This window comes from Oryzias latipes, chromosome 9 (genome assembly GCF_053564925.1).
Source record: "Oryzias latipes strain Hd-rR chromosome 9, Olatipes_Hd-rR_3.1".
NCBI lineage: Eukaryota > Metazoa > Chordata > Actinopteri > Beloniformes > Adrianichthyidae > Oryzias > Oryzias latipes.
In genome coordinates, this window is record NC_136245.1 from 25,693,903 (window position 1) to 25,712,093 (window position 18,191).

The 18,191-nt window shown below is 41.5% G+C and overlaps 2 protein-coding genes and 1 pseudogene across 3 annotated transcripts; all 3 read right to left on the reverse strand.

The window, feature by feature from the left end:
- Positions 1-310: 310 nt before the first annotated feature.
- LOC101165946 (macrophage-expressed gene 1 protein-like) lies at positions 311-3,046 on the reverse strand. Its single transcript, XM_011494056.4, has 2 exons — positions 2,565-3,046; positions 311-2,417 (listed from the first exon to the last, which is right to left on the reverse strand). Exons 1-2 carry the CDS (start codon positions 3,012-3,014, stop codon positions 906-908), a joined length of 1,962 nt encoding a protein of 653 aa, XP_011492358.2. The 5' UTR covers positions 3,015-3,046; the 3' UTR covers positions 311-905.
- Positions 3,047-6,671: 3,625 nt separating this feature from the next.
- prf1.5 (perforin 1.5) lies at positions 6,672-14,274 on the reverse strand. The gene is made up of 5 exons (XM_020705826.3): positions 13,964-14,274; positions 10,312-10,587; positions 9,900-10,171; positions 9,503-9,644; positions 6,672-9,428 (listed from the first exon to the last, which is right to left on the reverse strand). The coding sequence occupies exons 2-5, from the start codon at positions 10,579-10,581 to the stop codon at positions 8,541-8,543; spliced, it is 1,572 nt and encodes a 523-aa protein (XP_020561485.2). The 5' UTR covers positions 10,582-10,587; positions 13,964-14,274; the 3' UTR covers positions 6,672-8,540.
- Positions 14,275-14,898: 624 nt separating this feature from the next.
- LOC105354716 (macrophage-expressed gene 1 protein-like) lies at positions 14,899-17,232 on the reverse strand (annotated as a pseudogene). Its single transcript, XR_013657983.1, has 2 exons — positions 16,768-17,232; positions 14,899-16,620 (listed from the first exon to the last, which is right to left on the reverse strand). The product of XR_013657983.1 is annotated as a macrophage-expressed gene 1 protein-like (transcript).
- Positions 17,233-18,191: the final 959 nt, after the last annotated feature.

The window sequence follows — 18,191 nt, forward strand, 5'->3', positions numbered from 1 at the left end:
CTGCATGTCTGCAGCTCTCTCCCTCTTCCTCTCTTTACCCTGAAGGCCTTTTTGAATCTGTGCAGCCTGAATGAGTTTATATTCAAGATGTAGTCCCAGTTCTGTAAATCCCTCTCAGATCTGTGTTTGCTGCATGTGTGTGTGGGGGAGGAAGAGTTCTATGCAGACTCGAGCAAAGAAAAACATTGGTTGGAGCTCTTCAACTGGAAATGTGTCAGTGTGAAGATGCATGCATGTGTGTGTTGTCTGTTGGACTAAATATGTTGTTTTTTTTTAAAGAGGTCAGTGCTTACAAAGAAGTGGCATAACATCCAACTGATTAGGCATCTTTATTAAGGTTCCCACAATAACAAAAGGAGGTAACATACATTTTATTTTTAATAATTTCAATCAAGAACAAAATCTTATATTTATTAGGTTATAACAAAATATACAAAATTGAGTATACATATTTTGAGTGAGTAGATTGTTAGAAAGCAACTGATGTTTTCTACTTGCATAAAACAATGTTCATAAAAGATATGTTGGTGTCTATTACATGGAATTATGACTCTTGGCCACATTATGGCAGCAATCATTCATGTTGAAGTTTGCACATACCTCAGAACTTCCCCTTATTGAAAAAGTACACAAGTCCCTTCAATATAAAACATTTTTAATGAAAGAAATATCTATTGCTTCAAAGAAAACGATTCTGGAGAGAGAAAATGCTAACGTGAACAGCAAGAAAATGAAAGTAAAGAAAATAAAAACCTGTTTGTCTCCAGCATAACCTCAGTTTTAAGCCACTTCCTGCTCTGTTGCCCTCTCCAGACCAGCAGGTATTTCCTCAAACTCTCCTGTTTTAAAATGAGACCCCCTCCTCCTCCTTCTCAGAACCACCACCACAATGACAATCAGCACCATCAAACCAATCTCTCAAAATGCCTGCTCGACATCTCAATCAGCTCTGGGTGAATCTCTTTCAAAATTGTATTGATTTCTTCTGGTTTGGCCAGTTTCCATGCTTTTGTCCCCCCAACGTGGACCGAGCTATTGTCTCCTTTAGTCATTACCATCACAGTGTTGGTTGCTTGCATGCTAACCAGTGGGGCTTTCGTAAAGGGGGGCAGGTGGATTGGTAGTAGTTCACCACCAGTAAACAACCCTGACTGGACGCAGTAAAGGATTTCACAACCATTGCTGACTGTCCCAAGGTGTTGGCTGTACCCGGGAGGGCACCTGCGTTGGTTGTTTGCCAGAGGGTTGACTGATTCACAACTGAACAGACCTCCAAATGGGACAGAAAAATTGTTCGCCAATTCATAGTCTTGACTCACACAGATCCTTTGGCCATCTGAAAGAAATTTCAAAGAGATGTAGTTTGCAGGGCAGCTTTTGGCATTGGTAATGGGATTTGGAGAGGATGGGCTGTAAATGCCCCCAAACAGATACCCAGAATTTTCTGGGGCTGTCCCATTAACAGAGCACCAGTAGGTCAAAATGCGAGCACTGCGTACACTGTAGTTGTCCTGACATTGTTCTCTCTGGCAAGTATACAAATACAGAAATCCACATGAATAAATGATGTCATAGCAGTCACGAGTTGTGTAACCCTCCTGTCTTACTTCTGACCGCAATAACAATGGGGTGTAAGGGTAGCGGCAGGAAAAGTCCCCTGTAATTGGATTTTTCTGGGCCAGTTCTTCACACAGTGGACCTGCATCTGAGCTCAGTTCTGTGCACGCTTGGTAGACGCCCCCAAAGCTAAGGTTTGTGGCAGGACCCTCACAAGACTTATCATCAACATTAGCTTGGAAGTTGTAGTTCTTGGCTGTGACGTCGACACAGCCAGGGCGGGTGTTAATCCTGTAGTAACGCTCTATGGCCTGACTCACTGTCAGAGCCACCTTGTTAAGGGTAGGCTGTGGCAGATCTTGTATTGTATTGCTATTGATCAAATAGTGGAGGGGGACTCCTGAACGGTCGATGGCAACCAAATTGTTTTTGGTGCTCTCTTGCCACTTCTGCAGAGAGATACCAGGATAAAAGGGGGCACCTCCATGGCTTTGAATGATGGAGTATGTAATGTTGGACTGGTAGTTTTGAAGAGTTGAACTCTTTTGGGTGTAGTTGCTGCTTATGTCAAACTTCAGTTTGTCATAAAAGTTTAATCCGGCCTGCAATTTAATTAAGGATCTGTCCGAGACGGAGACATAAGAGGAATGAAGGTAGTCTTCCTGTGACAAAGAAGCTCCAGCATCAACACTTGTGATTACATGAGTGCCGAAGTCCAACACCATCTTCTCTGAGAGGTAGTCGGCACGCCTCGTCTGGTTGTTTTCAATAGCGTCGACGATTTCTTTCACTTGGTGAGCAAAGCGGGAATCCAAAGCAAAGTCTGGGTAAGACTTAACCGAGTAGATGAAGTTTCGCACCTTCAGACAAAACGGGTATACAGGGTTAGATTTGATAGATTATTGCCTTGCTCACATTGAAATAACTCAAAGACAAAGCACAAAAAATTGTCACTAATCCTACAATTTTAAATGAATTTTTGCTTCTTAAAGTAAAAAAAAACTCACTTGCACTCTGGCTGTAGTTGAGGAGTCCTTGACCTGATGGGTTTTCATCCTAGTAATCTCAACAGAAAACTTGGCGTTCAGCCTAGGGAGATCAGAAACATCAGCGTTTATGGAGGCAGCTGTCGAGCCTTTCTGATCCAGCCAGGAACTGATGATCTCTGAGCTGGTCTCCACGGCCGTCTCTTTGTAGGGAACAACAAACACCTCATCTGGGATAAGATAGAGCCCGTCTTCAGTGGTCTGGCATTGGAAATAGCCAAATTTCATGACTCGTCCCATATCCATGTTCCGCAGGTTGTCCCAGCCTCCACCCGGCAGCACCTCCAGGGCTGTGAGGGAGAGGTTGGTGGAGGCACGGCATTGTCTGAGCCAGTTGGTGGGTCGATTCACTGGTTTTGAAAAGCAGGTGTGAAAGAAAAGGAAAGCACAGAGCAGCAGTGATGCCTTCATCGTGGCTCTGTCAGGATGAAGGCTGGGGCACCTTAATAAAGTGTAAAATCTGCCCCACCTCTTTTCTGAAGTCATGGGGAAACAAAGGAAAGGCTTGATGTATAAATATCAGGGGGATTTTTATTTCTCTTTGAATTCACATGTTGCTTCCCACCTCTCTGATTTTGAAGATATGCTTTTAAGCGTGCTTTACTTAACCAGAAAACTACAAGCCTTGTAGTTTTTAAGGATTAAACTCTTGACTGATATGTCTCCTTTAAACTCTTTGCAGAATTCAGAAGATAAAGAATGAAAATCAGAAATCCTTTTTTTATGCTGTTGTAGAGGAAGTTTTCAAAATGTGATCCTATAATCAATTATCATTTCTAACTGCGTGCAGTTTTCAGGGTAGAGAAGGCAATCAAGCAGCCACAAACCCGCACCAAGAAGAAGTTGTAAGAGAATGTCATCAAATAAATCTAAAAAAGATTCTGTATATTCATGATCCTTATGATCTCATGTTTACTTTATAATTACCTGTACAAAGCCCATTGAGACGACTGTTGTTGGGATTTTGGGTTATATAAATAAAGTTGAATTGAATTGAATACTTCTCTAGCAACTACCTTCTTTTAGCAACGACAAAAAGATAAAGTTTCACAACCTTTAAAGTAATTTGAAGTGTGCTCTAATAAAATTGGATCTAACACAGAAGATCCAGAGTGCAAAACCTTGCCTCTGGTGGGAGGTTGCCGCCAGTGTTCGGCAGCGGAGCCGCCACCAGTGTGTGAATGTGTGTGTGACTGGGTGAATGGGTCTCTGACTGTAAAGCGCTTCGGGCCTTGTAGGTAGAAAAGAGCTATATATACGCCAATTACCAAAAAAGATGTAGCTGCACAGTTCACATGAGTGTGTGTATTTTGGGAAGTCCAGAAAATCTCCTCATGTCTGAACTTGAACACAACAGCCTTTCAATGAAAACAATGTCAGCTGGTCGAACTTGTTTGCCATTATACCGAACGTAACCTTCAATGTAGAAAAGTCCCCCATATAGTGTGATTTTTGGAACGTTAGTTCTCTGTTTGATTTTTGTTCCACATTGATTTTTAATCACTGTGTAATGATGTTGTAACACTACGAGTTAGGCTGTAATACCCAAAACTACCTGGAAATCACTCAACTACAACCCTGGACCAATTTCAGAAGAGTTAATAGCTCTATGAGGATAAAGTGAACATAGACAAGGAGGTGCAAAGAATAGCAGAAGAATTTTAATAACAGAACGTAGATAATTAGTTTTCAAAATGAATTCTTTTCACAAGTTCCTATCACTAACCGTAACCAGAGTTTCTTTTATATCACTTGGTCTGAATGACAGTTGAATACAAAAAGAAAGAAGAAATCTGGCCCAAACAAAAGAAAAAATGTCTGTCCCATCAATCTTCTTCGTCATCAGTGTTCAGTGTTTTCTCACTGTCCATCTCTCTCGTCTTATCTGCTTGAAAAGATGGTTATCCTCCTTCCAGACAACAGCGAAGCTCCGACAGATGTCACAACCTCCATGCGCATAGACCTGCGTCCCACTTGTTGCTCTATGGACCCACGTTCTGGCTTGCCATTTTTGTAACTCATTTTGGCAACAAACAAACAAAACCAACCTGCACAAAACAGTAGTGGTAGTTTCTCAATTTAGAAATTAAGAATTTGTTCTGCCTCATTCATGTTCTAAATATCTCTATCTAATTATTTACTGCACATTATAGACCCACTCCCATGAAAATGGTGTTTTAGGATTTTTTTTAGCATGTTTTTGTAGCACTTTTGTGATGAGGACAAACAGAAAGAAAATTAAGAGTATAATTCTGAGTATTTCATCATTTAAATAGTTGTGAATCAGGAGCAGATGAAAATATGCTGTTTTAAAAGAACTTACAATTACAATACAATTGGCAAGAAGATGTTAAGAAAAAGATCAGAGCAAGAATGGTTATTCTGTCAAATAACATGATTCTATGGGATTTTTTTGGCTTCTTGGAGCCAGCAGCTACTTCCTATTTGGAGCGTGAGGGCGGGTCGGGGTCACTCAGTCCAGTTCCGCCAACGGTCCCGCCCACAACTCGGAGGGAAATTTCTAATGAATTTCTGCAGAAACAATGTCCTAGAAAACAACATAGGTTTTTAGATCTAGGCTAAAAATAGCATAGTCATAATTAAAAGAAAAAGGAACGCTTTTAGAATAGATCAGAAGATGATCTGGGTGGGACTTTAAACACCAAACTTGTGTGCTTTTGATCTGTAAAAGTTTTTCTATGTGCTTTTTAACCACAGCAGCGTAGTTTAGGTTAAGCTACTTATTGCCGTCTTAATGTTTTATGTTGGAAGGATTAAAATGTTTTACTTCTGCTGAGGGTTTTTTATTTCATAATTTGAATATGTTCACTTCAGAAATCCCACGAGGACCAAAGTCGTTTTGAGAGGGATCGTATTTCCCAGGCCAAACGAATCATGAAACCTTTCATCAAGTTTTGAACATCCATAGTTGTGTTTGGACTACTGCTGGGCATGCTCACAGTTTTTGCTTTTCAACTGCTAGACTGATTGTGTTTTGGCCCTTCCAGCTGCATAGCTGAGCCCTGAAAACTGTTTCTTTTCTTTGCCTTGGAGCTGATAATGATGATGGTCTGCTGCTGTACTGAGAAAGAGCTGAGGTGTGCATATAAGCAGCACTTATATGGTTTTACCTAGGGACAATACACACTTTAGTAAACTTAAAAAAAAAAAAACATGAAGAATGCACCTAAACTCCAAAGCTAAAGGGGAGCCTATATCAGACCAAATACTGCACACAAAACCCCCTTCAGAAACCAACCGAGACGCCGTAAGTTGTGGAAAACTTTAGAACAGGATTCCATTTAGGTGCTCACACCTCTTTTTAGATACATTTATTAACAAAAATTAATTGATCTTTTCTAAATCAGAGCACATTAAAATGTGGTCATTACTCGCTCCGTTTAAGTTCAAATCAGTTCGACTTTTCCTGCAGGTAAAGCAGAAGTTTAAGCAAAGAGTTTCCTTTCAAAGTTCTTATGCCAGCAGAGGCACATTTGGGTCAGCTGTTGGATCAATGTACTGTATGAGGGGCCAACATGTTTAAGTTGTTTTTCTTTACATTTTACCAAACGATTTTTGTGTAACACCGAAGTTGTTCGTGTTCTTTGTATATTTTTTAGGTACATGTTAAAATTGAATAATAAATATTGAAATAAATATTTGTGACCCAGTGATTGATATGTAAAGCAAGCTTTAAATGTTTTAAAAATGTAAGATTTTTATTCTTACAGGGCTCCATTTGTTTTTAAAGCTCTGAAACATATAAAGTTTAGGCTGCATTTTTCCCAAAAGATGTGCCAATTTTTACTTTATTAGCTACAAAAAGTTTAAAATCTTTGAGAGGAAATGTTTAGGAAAGAAGAAACATCTTGAACCCTTTCTCTATAAAATTAAGACAATTATGTTTTCAATTTTATTTGCTCTAGAAAGTTTGAACGGTAAAATATACCGGTAGGCTTAAAGCCCTACCGGAATAAGAATATATTGCATAAGCTATTTGAGTTAAACACAGAAACTACAGTACGCACATTTTTAGAGCACAACCCATTTGCATTCACTTGCACGGTCTTAAGGAGCAATCTTGATTTTTATTTATAGTTTGTTTATTTTTACAGACTCTTTGAAAAAATACTTCACTGAAAATCTCAGCAAAACAAAAGTTAATCAAAACTGGAGGGTGAGATGAGAAGTTGCCACATTTCTGACCATTCAAAGCTTTAAACGTTTTACTCCAGCCAATGTTTGCCTTTCCTCAGTATTCCTTTTGAGTTACCTGTTGACTTTTTCTCTCCAGTTATGATTATTCAACGACAAAAAATAACTTCCTTTTTGCTTCAGAAAGACTGTTGTTCATAAGTGCCTCAAAGCAGTTTGGCGTTCATGCCTCAAAGACAAACATTAGAATAAATCAGGGGTCTGCAACCTGAGGCTCCGGAGCCACATGCATCCCTCCATTGTTAAAGTATGAGGATCCCGCTGGCCTCCACGTCTTTCAGATCTTTTGATTCTCCCAAGTCCATTGTGGCTTGCTTACAAAATGAATAAATAATGGATTTGTAGTTGATTTTTAGTTTATTAAGCTTTTTCATTTGTTCTTAGACTTGTTAGATAACTGAGCAACATTATAGCAAAATATTTCATCTGTTAGTGGTTCAGTTTTGAAAAAAATATTGCATTTCCATGTATAGATTAAAAAATGATTCTACACCAATGTTGTCATAATTAAATTGGATATTAATTGGAGAAAAGAGATGACAACGCATCAAAGTCATAGCGAGAGAAAATATGTTTGACTGTCATACATTTTTAATTTAAGTAAATCTGTATCAACTGGAGGATCTAATATGACACGGGGTGTATGATCTTGAAAATAACTTTGTTATAACAGTTATAATTAAATTATAGAAAAACTTAACAGGTAAGGCCACAAAAACATAAACAAATAAGTGTATTTTACTTAGTTAGGTGGGGCTGTGCTGCTACAGCTGGGTTTTAGTTGTAAGAAATAGGCTCTTAGTGTTAAATGTTGCAGACCCCTAATTTATATGCTTTGAAACAAAGTAACCACCACATCGAGACATTCACGACATTTTTAACAGTGTATCAGCAGAAATGGACGTAGGTCCCAGTGAAAGTCCTAGTTTAGGCTGTTTTTTGGTCCCTGAATAAGTTTCTTGGAAGAGATTGTCTCCTTCAGAATCCCCTTCAATAAAACAGCTTTACAAGAACTGCACAAAAGATTTAATTAAAGTAAATGTACTGTACCTCTTAACCACTGTTTTAAGCTTCTAGATGTACTTTTCATCAGTTAAAAGCATTGACTGTATGTGAGAAAACCTCCTCGCAATCCAAACAGGAAGTACCTGCTGGCTCCAAAAGCCAAAATCCCATAGACCTGTATAGAGAAACACACAGCTATCATTCAGTCATTTTGTTTGTTAGAATAACCATTCTTGATCCGATAACTTTTGGTTCTTCATCATCCAATTTTTTTTTCATTATGTTTTCTTTCCTTTTCCGTTTTTCAAGTTTTAAGATGACCAATTAATGAAAGTATGAGGATCCCGCTGGCCTCCACGTCTTTCAAAACTTTTGACTGACAGATTCTCCCAAGCCCACTTTCAGTGGAATGGGTGTGGTCTTCCAAAAAGGCTCACTCCTGATTTGCGACTGCTTCAGACCAGTCACTACTTACTGATGCAGTCTGGTTCCAACATTGAAGCATCCATTTCATGATAAAATGGCTACTGAATGCATTTTGGAGCCAGAAGTAAGTTATTTCTTATGGGTGACATCACACGCGGTCCAGTTCTCACATACAATCAAAATAAATGTAAATGACAGCTGATTACAGATATCTATTTACTAAATATCAGGTATTTAACCATTTTAAATGTACATGATAAAGTGAAATGAAGAAGTTCCTTCATAAAACCATTACTCTGCATTTGGAGAATACCTTCCACATCTGTACCCTGTCAAGTGGGCGTCACATGTTATTGTGTAGGTGAAATAGAAGACTCCTTTGCGCAGTTTGCAGCCCAAAGAGTGCCTTCCTCTCTCGGGATAGACGACGCACGTCCCTGCCATGTCGTTGTAAAGCACGTCTTTATCCCAGACTTCAAACCTCAGGGCCTGACCCAGCTCCACCGAACCAAACTCATAGGTGGCGTTCCACACTGGGTCATTGTTGTCCATCACCGTCTCAGTCTCCTCGTACATGCCGCTGTAGAAGATCTTGACGAAGGCGTCTGTTTTTGTAAAGGTGTCTGCCCTCAGTCCTGCTCCTCTGTGGATCTCCACTGTCAGAGTTCCTCTTCCAGCCCTTAACGGACAACAGTTGTGATCCAGGTTGGGGGTCGGAGAACAGTTTTTCAAGCCCAGCAGTTCCTCCTGCAGCTGGTTCTCTTTGATGTACTCTGTGACCACGCTTCTCAGGTTAGCACTAACACGTGAGTCTTCCACCAAGTGATGCAAGGGGAAGATGGCATAGGAAACCACATCAGGGTTTTCATGAAGGCTGTTCATCCAGCTGTGGTATGCATCCAAAGGCTCCTGCTGGTAAAGGATGTCGGGAAAGTACCTCTCCCCTCCAATCACCTCAATCTTGTGAGTCATAAAACCCTGGTAGAAGCCCATGCTCATATTCCCTTTCAGGAGGCCATCGCACTTGTTGGAGAAAGACATGTTGGCAGGGATGAAACCCAATGCAACCCGGAGCTCAACATTAAGGCAGTTTTTAATTTCTGTCTCTGAGAAGCCCTTTAGCGTAGCCAGGCAGGTCCGGAAGGCGGTGATCCGCCTCACCTTGCCTCCAAGGTGGACCTACCAAAACATTGGATAGTAGATTGAAGACCTGCAGCATCTATAATAACGTTAAAGCTGCAGGTTTCACTGACCTGGTGGATGTAATGTGTTCCATAGGTGTCTATGAGTCGTCTGTATGAGGCTTTGCTCTGGTCGGAGTTTAAAGTCTGTGGGAGTTTTCTCAGATGCTTGATGAACTCTGAACTCAGCTGAGGATGATCGGCCAGCCTAAAGCTACAAACACAAATGGTCCAAAGTTCAAACAAAATAAAATAGATACATGATGTCCTTTCAAGCAGCTCTGTGTCAGAGTAGGTTTGTTACTTTGTCTCGATTTAAGAAAAAGATGAGCACACATTTTAACCTTCATTTTCTTCCATGAAGTGTCAATTCGGGCAAGTTTATAAACTCAAAAATATTTAATTTAGTATATGATTTTAAATTCTTTATTTTATCCAACCAATGTTCTACCCAGTGCATCCATATTACCTGTAGTAGGTGCAGCTGATTTCGTGAAGGGCAAATGTGGCTTTGTCCACACTGTGCTGCGAACTGGCAAACTTGGCCAAATCCGAGCGGCTTCCTCCCAGCACGCCATGGCCGATACTCTCGAGGCTCAAACCCAACCCCCAGTTGTTGTTTACCAGTGAGTTGGAGCTGCGCAGTAGGGACTCCACAGAGTGGTGGAGCGCACTGGAAAGCTGCTTACTGCAGCGACTGAAAGGCCTCCAGTCCAGCACTGATGCTGGCAACCTCTGGATCTGAGAGGAAAGACAGACTGTTGGGATATAGAATCTAAAAATTTAACTTGGAATTTTCAGGAACGATAAAAAAATGTATGGAAGCAGGATAAAAGTAAACAAAATGAGAAAAAGCAGAGAGAAGGTTTTATAGTTTTTACCTGTCCTTTCTGGAAGCGGTTTGGACACAGCGTACAGGTGTGGTTGTCAGACAGATGAGCTTTGACATTAATGACGTACGCTCCTGTTCGACGCAACCGCACTACATCAAAACCCTCGCCTGCAAGGTTGTGGCCAGGAACAAAGGGAGCTTTCTCACACTCTGGTCCTGTGCCAATCCGACAGGCCTGGACCCTGTGGACCCCCAGAACAAGCAACAAAGCCTTTGCAAACAAGACAAAACTCTCCCACTGGTGTCTTCCTGCTGACATGGTTACCTAAATTTAACAGAGCACAATGAGGGGTGATAATGTAGATTTTTCTGCATGATTTTTTTAAAAATATGTCAAACAAATCTTTTTTCTTCCAAAGCTGACCATTAAACTCAATGCAAGCACATGCCTCTTGAGTCCAAGACTACGTTCACACTGCAGGGCTTAATACTCAATTCGGATTTTTTGAAAAATCCGATTTTTTTGCAAGACCGTTCACATTTCCAAGTAAATCCGAAATTTTGTGATCTCCAGTGTGACCGTGAAGCGACCCAAAACTGACCCGCATGCGCAGAAGAGTACTCAACGGTGAACGATCACTCGTTGTTTGCGGAGCCAACGTGAACAATGAATGCCAACAACAGTGTTGTTAACAGTGGAGCTCTTTTTGCAGTATTAAATTTATTTTCACGAAGGAGCCAGCACAATTACAATCTTCTCATTTTAAGAAGGCAATGGAGTCGGGATCGTCTGTACCCACTGTAGTGGAATGGGGATGTGTATGTGTTGTGGCCGCGCGCGTCACATGTGTAAGAGACAGGAGAAGAGCGCGTGCAGCGGTGGAGAATGGGGGGGGGGCAGTGTGGGCACGCATTCATGTTCGGTGTTACGGAGGAAGGAGAACAGTCATAAAAGAATGTTTCCCCCAGAATAAATGCTACGGACTCTTTATTAACCCGTTCTTGAGAATCCTGGAGAATCTAAGGGTCAGAACAGGGAGGAGGAGGAGGATCTGCCTTGGGTCCCCCGCGCTTCTGACCACGGTCGGAAAGGGGAGAAAGAAAAAGAAAAAGTAATCGCGGGAAAGGTTCAACACCACGCTTGGCCATTTAGCTGGAGATATTTTCAAAAATTGCCCGGTTGCGAGAAGAGCCCCGGAGTTTGGCTTGAATAGAGCTGTCACCCCAAATATTAATCTAATCGGGGACCTCGATTCCTTCCACTGACTGGTCTCGGAAGCATCGTCCGCCATGGTTGTTGTTTATGTTTTCGTTCCCGCCTACTTCAACGCAGAATTATGACGTTTGTTGCGTATCAATGAAGTACGGTTCGAAATCAAGTCGCCTGGCCGGTCAGACGGCGGTCGCATTTGAAAAGATTGGACAAGTATCGGATTCAGGCCGGCAAACCCAAGTGGCCTGGGTCGCATTTGAAAAGATCGGATCTGTGTCGTTCAGACTGTCATGAAAAGACGGATCCGGGTCGCATAGGGGCAAAAAAATCGGAATTGGGTCGTTTCAGCCCGCAGTGTGAACGTAGCCCAATTGATGCCAATGTGCATCAAATGGATCCCACTCCTAACTTGACCCTTATATTGTCTTCAGTTCAAAATTGACCTGTTTTCAAGTGGGAAAATGGATCAAATTTGACCTTAAGACAATGTAAGGGATAATTTAATACCTACTGTATTTTCCGGACTATAAGTCGCTGCGGAGTATAAGTCGCACCAGCCCAAAAATGCATTATAAAGTAGAAAAAACACAGATAAGTCGCACTGGACTTCAAGTCGCATTTTGACGGGAAATTTATTTGACAAAATCTGAGACCAAGAACCTCCATCTCATCTTGAAAGGCAACTTAAAATAACAGGGGGTTAGAGAACAGGCTAAATAGGGTTACCGTAGCTACATGACGCACAACGAACTGAGTACGTGCCCGCTTTATTAACATATTATTCACGTTATTCAGATAACTATAACATAATGAACATCCTGCCAAGTTTATCAAACAACCAGTCTCACTCCATAGTAGAAAATCCATTTAATTCTTTATCCTCGGTGTCACTTCTAAACAACTCCGCCAATTCAGGAGGTAGACGAAGCCCTGCTTCCTCTTCTGCGTCGCTTTCATCAGACTTGTAATCAGTTGCGGTTCCAATTATTCCAGCCTTTCTGAATCTGGACAGGATGGTTTCGGTTGTCACTGAAGCCCATGCTTTGTCGATCCATTCAAGGACTTCCAGGAAAGTTGCGTGGCGCATTTTCACAGTTGCCGTGAAGCTGTGCGCGCCATCCATCATCCACTGCTCCCGCAAGTTACGCAATACTGCCTCAAAGCTCCTGTTCACGGAGATGTCAAGTGGCTGGAGAATTTTGGTTAAGCCACCGGGGATGATGACAGGTATGGAGTTGAAAACTTTTAATTTATCTTTGAACTGTTGCGTGATGTGCGCTTGCATGCTGTCCATCACGAGCAGGGCTTTGTGTGTTTTAAAGAAGCCATCTGGACGCTTATTATAGCACTTGGTAAGCCATAACTCCATCATTTCTTGATCCATCCACCCTGTTTTATTCACGGCGACAGTAACTGACGGGAACTGGATTTTTGGCATTGTTTTTTGTTTGAAAATGACCATCAGTGGCAATTTTGATCCATCTCTACAACATGCCAGCACCACTGTGAAGCGTGATTTCTCGTGACCAGTTGTTACTATATTCACACTCTTTAGTCCTTTTTCTGCGACACTTCGGCCCATGGGAATGTCAAATGTGAGGGGGACCTCATCCATGTCAATGATATGATCCGGTGTCAAGCTGTGCTCAGTTACATGCTTTGCAACGAACTCACGGAAACTCTCTACCTTGGCTTGGAAGTCTGCTGGCAGTGTCTGGCACATCGTTGTCCTTGCTCTGATAGAGAGGCGATTGCGTTGCATGAAGCGGTAACACCAAGAAGGTCCTCCCGCAAAGTCATTTAAATTCATCTCCTTGGCAACCACCTTGGCGTGGAGATGCAATTGCACTGTTGACGAGCCTCTCCCGGCGGCACGTTGTTCAAGCACCCATAAGCGAACTTGTTCCTCTAGCTGTGGCCACCAAGCCTTTAGCCCGCGATTAGCTTTTTTGGTTTTCTTCATTCCAGTAAGAGTAACTTCCACTTTTCGCCAGTCCCTCACAAGTTTCTCGCCCACTCCAAACTTTCTTTCTAATGCTCGATTACCATTTTCGGCTGCATATTTCACTACTTGCAGCTTGTAATCTGCAGAATATGATTTTCTTTTTGGTGGCATTTTTCAGCCCTCCTCAGTTGTTTTTAGGGGTATGAAAGTACCACTAAGTACCACTCTGAGCCTGGAGCGCCCTCTTGTGGTGGTCAGTGTGAAAATAACGAACATGTGAAATTATTTAACGATGTAATTTATTTTAAATATAAGTCATTCTGGAGTACAAGTCGCACCCCTTGCCAAACCATGAAAAAAGGGCGACTTATAGTGCGGAAAATACAGTACTTGAAATTAAAACACATGAAGTTTTGTTTTCATCCTTGGAAATAAATTCAGGCATCAAGGGGTTAATCTCCTTTATATTTTAAAATCCTGTCACAATTACCATGTTCAAAACAACATCCCAGAGAGGAACTATAGAGCAGAATGGACTCATACCGTTTTCTTTTTGTCCTTCAAAAATGTCTTCTTTTGTCGGCTGTTATTTAGCAGAAGCCTTGACTTTGCAATGATCTCTTTCCCTTGATCCTCAGTTTTCTTCTCTATTTAGCTGTCGATGGCTCAGCAGAAAATTACAGCTGAAGTACAAGTTTGCTGAATTCCTGGATCCCTCCATAAACAAAGCACCAACTGAGAAAGCTTCAGTATGGCCGACCGTCTGTGCTGAAAGCCTGTGGGTGCACTCTTCCGTCTTTTCTCTCCTCCTGAAAAGGAGGGAGGATCTCTGCATGTCTGCAGCTCTCTCCCTCTTACTCTCTTTACCCTGAAGGCCTTTTTGAATCTGTGCAGCCTGAATGAGTTTATATTCAAGATGTAGTCCCAGTTCTGTGAATCCCTCTCAGATCTGTGTTTGCTGTGTGTGCATGTGCATTACTGGAAATGTGTTAGTGTGAACAGTGTGAAGATGCATGCATGTGCGCGTTGTCTGTTAGAGTGAATGTGTTTGTGTTTTTGTTATTTTTTAAAGAGACCCTTGTTGCCTTAACTCTTACAAAGTGGCAACATAACATCCAACTAATTAGGCATCTTTATTAAGGTTCACATGATAACAAAAGGAAGTAACATACATTTTATTTTAAATCATTGCAATCATGTAAACAAAAGCTGATATTTATTATGTTATAGCAAAATGTGCAAAATTGAACGTACATATTGTGTTTGTGTAGTTTATTAAAAAGCAGCTGATGTTTTCTATTTGCATAAAACAATGTTCATAAAAAACATATGTTGGTATCTAATACATGGAATTATGACTCTTGTCCACATGATGGTAGTAAGCATTCATGCTGATGTTTCCACATACCTCAGAAATTTTTTGTTGAAAAGGAGCACCAATCCCCTTCATAAAAGAAAACATTTAAATGGAAGAAATATCTATTGCTTCAAAAATGCTGACATGAATAGTAATATGAAAGTATCTTAAATTCCGTTTGTCTCCAGCATAACCTCAATTTTATATGACTTCCTGCTCCGTTTCGGTCTCCAGACTAGCAGGTATTGCCTCATAGCTTCCTGCTCTAAAATTAGACCCCCTCCTCTTCCTCCTCAGAGCCACCACCATAATAACAATCAGCACCACCAAACAAATCACCCCAAATGCTACACCTACTTTTTGTCCGCTGGACATCTCATTCAGCTCTGGGTGAATCTCTTTCATTATTTTATTGATTTCCTGTGGTTTGGCCAGTTTCCATGCTTTTGTCCCCCCAACTCGGACCCAGCTTTTGTCTCCTTCAGTCATTACCATCACAGTGCTGACCAATGGGGTTCTTGTAAAGGGGGGCAGGTGGATTGGTAGTAGTTCACCACCAGTAAACAACCCTGACTGGACGCAGTAAAGGATTTCACAACCATCGCTGACTGTCCCAAGGTGTTGGCTGTACCCGGGAGGGCACCTGCGTTGGTTGTTTGCAAGAGGGTTGACTGATTCACAACTGAACAGACCTCCAAATGGGACAGAAAATCTGGTAGCCAATTCAAAGTCTTGACTCACATAGGTCCTTTGGTAATCTGAAAGAAACATCAAAGAGATGTAGTTTGCAGGTCAACTCTTGGCATTGGTAATGGGATTTAGAGAGGATGGGCTGTAAATGCCCCCAAACAGATACCCAGAATTTGCTGGGGCTTTCCCGTTAACAGAGCACCAGTAGGTCAAAATGCGAGCACTGCGTACATGGTAGTAGTTCTTACAATATTTACTGTCACAATCGAACAAACCCAGAAATCCACATGAATAACTCAAGTCATAGCAGTCATTACTTGTGTAACTCGTTTGTCTTACTTCTGACCGCAATAACAATGGGGTGTAAGGGGAGCGGCAGGAGGTCCCCTGTGTTTGGGTTTTTCTGGGCCAGTTCTTCACACAGTGGATCTGCATCTGAGCTCAGTTTTATGCATGATTGGTACACGCCCCCAAAACTGAGGTTTGTGGCAGGACCCTCACAAGACTTATCATCAACATTGGCTTGGAAGCTGTAGTTCTTGGCTGTGACGTCGACACAGCCAGGGCGGGTGTTAATCTTGTAGTAACGCTCTATGGCCTGATAAACTGTCAGAGCCACCTTGTTAAGGGTAGGCTGTGGCAGATCTTGCATGGTATTGCTATTGATCAAATAGTGGAGGGGGACTCCTGAACGGTCGATGGCAACCAAGTTGTTTTTGGTGCTCTCTTGCCACTTCTGCAAAGAGATACCAGGATAAAAGGGGGCGCCTCCATGGCTTTGAATGATGGAGTACATAATGTTGGACTGGTAGTTTTGAAGAGTCGAACTCTTTTGGGTGTAGTCGCTGCTTATGTCAAACTTCAGTTTGTCAAAAAAGTTCAATCCGGCCGTTGATTTAATCGAGACGATGTCCGAGATGCTGTTGGAGACATAAGAGGAACGAAGATAGTCTTCCTGTGACAAAGAAGCTCCAGCATCAACACTTGTGATTACATGAGTGCCGAAGTCCACCACCATCTTCTCTGAGAGGTAGTCGGCACGCTTCGTCTGGTTGTTTTCAATAGCGTCGGCGATTTCTTTCACTTGGTGAGCAAAGCGGGAATCCAAAGCAAAGTCTGGGTAAGACTTCACTCAGTAGATGAACTTTCGCACCTTTAGACAAAACGGGTATACAGGGTTAGATTTAATAGATTACTGCCTTTCTTACATTGAAACAACTCAAAGACAAAGCAAAAAAATTGTCACCAATCCTATAATCTTAAATGTAATTTTTGCTTGTTAAAATAAACAAAAACTTACTTGCACTCTGGCTGTAGTTGAGGAGTCCTTGACCTGATGGGTTTTCATTCTTATAATCTCAGAAGAAAACTTGGCGTTCAGCACAGGGAGATCAGAAACATCATCGTTTATGGAGGCAGCTGTCGAGCCTTTCTGATCCAGCCAGGAACTGATGATCTCTGAGTTGGTCTCCACGCCCGTCTCCTTGTAGGGAACAACAAACACCTCATCTGGGTTGAGATAGAGCCCGTCTTTAGTGGTCTGGCATTGGAAGTAGCCAAAATTCATGACTCGCCCCATATCCATGTTACGCAGGTTGTCCCAGCCTCCACCTGGCAGCACCTCCAGGGCTTTGAGGGAGAGGTTGGTGGAGGCACGGCATTGTCTGAGCCAGTTGGTGGGCCGACTCACTGGATTTGAAAAACAGGTGGGAAAGAACAGGAAAACACAGAGCAGCAGTGATGCCTCCATGGTGGCTCTGTAAGGATGAAGGCTGGGGCACTTTTATAAAGTAAGATCCGCCCCACGTCTTTTCTAAAGTCATGGGGAAACAAAGGAAAGGCTTGATGAATATCATAGGGAATTTTTTGTTTGGTTTCACTTGCTGTTTTCCACCTTTCTGTTTCTGAAGATATGTTTTTAAGCGTATTTTACTTAACCAGAAAACTACTACCCTCCTAGTTTTTGAAGATTTAACTCCTGACTGATAAGTCTCCTTTAAACTCTTTGCAGAATTTTGAAGATACATAATAAGAATCCGTCACCGGTTTTTATGCTGTTGTGAAGGAAGTTTTCACAATGTGTTTTAATAATCATTTATCATTTCTAACTGCTTGCAGTTTTCAGGGTAAAAAAGGCTAGCAAGCATCCACAAAAACCTCCCAAGTAGAAGTTGTTAGATAATTAGATTGAATAAATAGAAAAAAGTTTCTATGTATTTATGATCCTTACAATTTTATGTTTACTTTACAAATACCTGTACGAAGCCCATTGAGACAACTGTTGTTGTGATTTTGGGCTATATAAGTAAAATTGAATTGAATCGAATACTTATCTAGCAACTACCTTCTTTTAGCAACAACAAAAAGATAAAGTTTCACAACCTGTACAGTAACTTGAAGTGTGCTCTAACAAAATTGGATCTAACACTGAAGACCCAGAGTGCAAATCAAATGTAGCTACACAGTTCACGTGAGTGTGTAGACTTTGGGAAGTCCAAAAAAATCTCCTCATGCCTGAATTTAAAAACAACACCCTTTCAATGAAAACAATGTCAGCTGGTTGAACTTGTTTGTCATTAAACTGAATGTAACCTTCAATGTAGAGAAATCCCCCATTCAGTGTTATTCTTGGAAAGTTGGTTAGTTCTCTTTTTGACTTTTGTTCTACATTGATTCTTATTAACCGTGTAATAATGTTGTAACACTACGAGTTAGGCTGTGATA

Excerpts from the sequence above, each read along its gene's own strand:
- LOC101165946 (XM_011494056.4), bottom strand. The coding sequence starts at position 3,014 with ATGAAGGCATCACTGCTGCTCTGTGCTTTCCTTTTCTTTCACACCTGC. Across the intron at positions 2,418-2,564 it reads CAACTACAGCCAGAGTGCAA|GTGCGAAACTTCATCTACTC; the intron begins GTGAGTTTTTTT and ends TTTTGTCTGAAG.
- prf1.5 (XM_020705826.3), bottom strand. The coding sequence starts at position 10,581 with ATGTCAGCAGGAAGACACCAGTGGGAGAGTTTTGTCTTGTTTGCAAAG. Across the intron at positions 10,172-10,311 it reads ACCGCTTCCAGAAAGGACAG|ATCCAGAGGTTGCCAGCATC; the intron begins GTAAAAACTATA and ends CTTTCCTCTCAG. Across the intron at positions 9,429-9,502 it reads GAACACATTACATCCACCAG|GTCCACCTTGGAGGCAAGGT; the intron begins GTCAGTGAAACC and ends ATGTTTTGGTAG.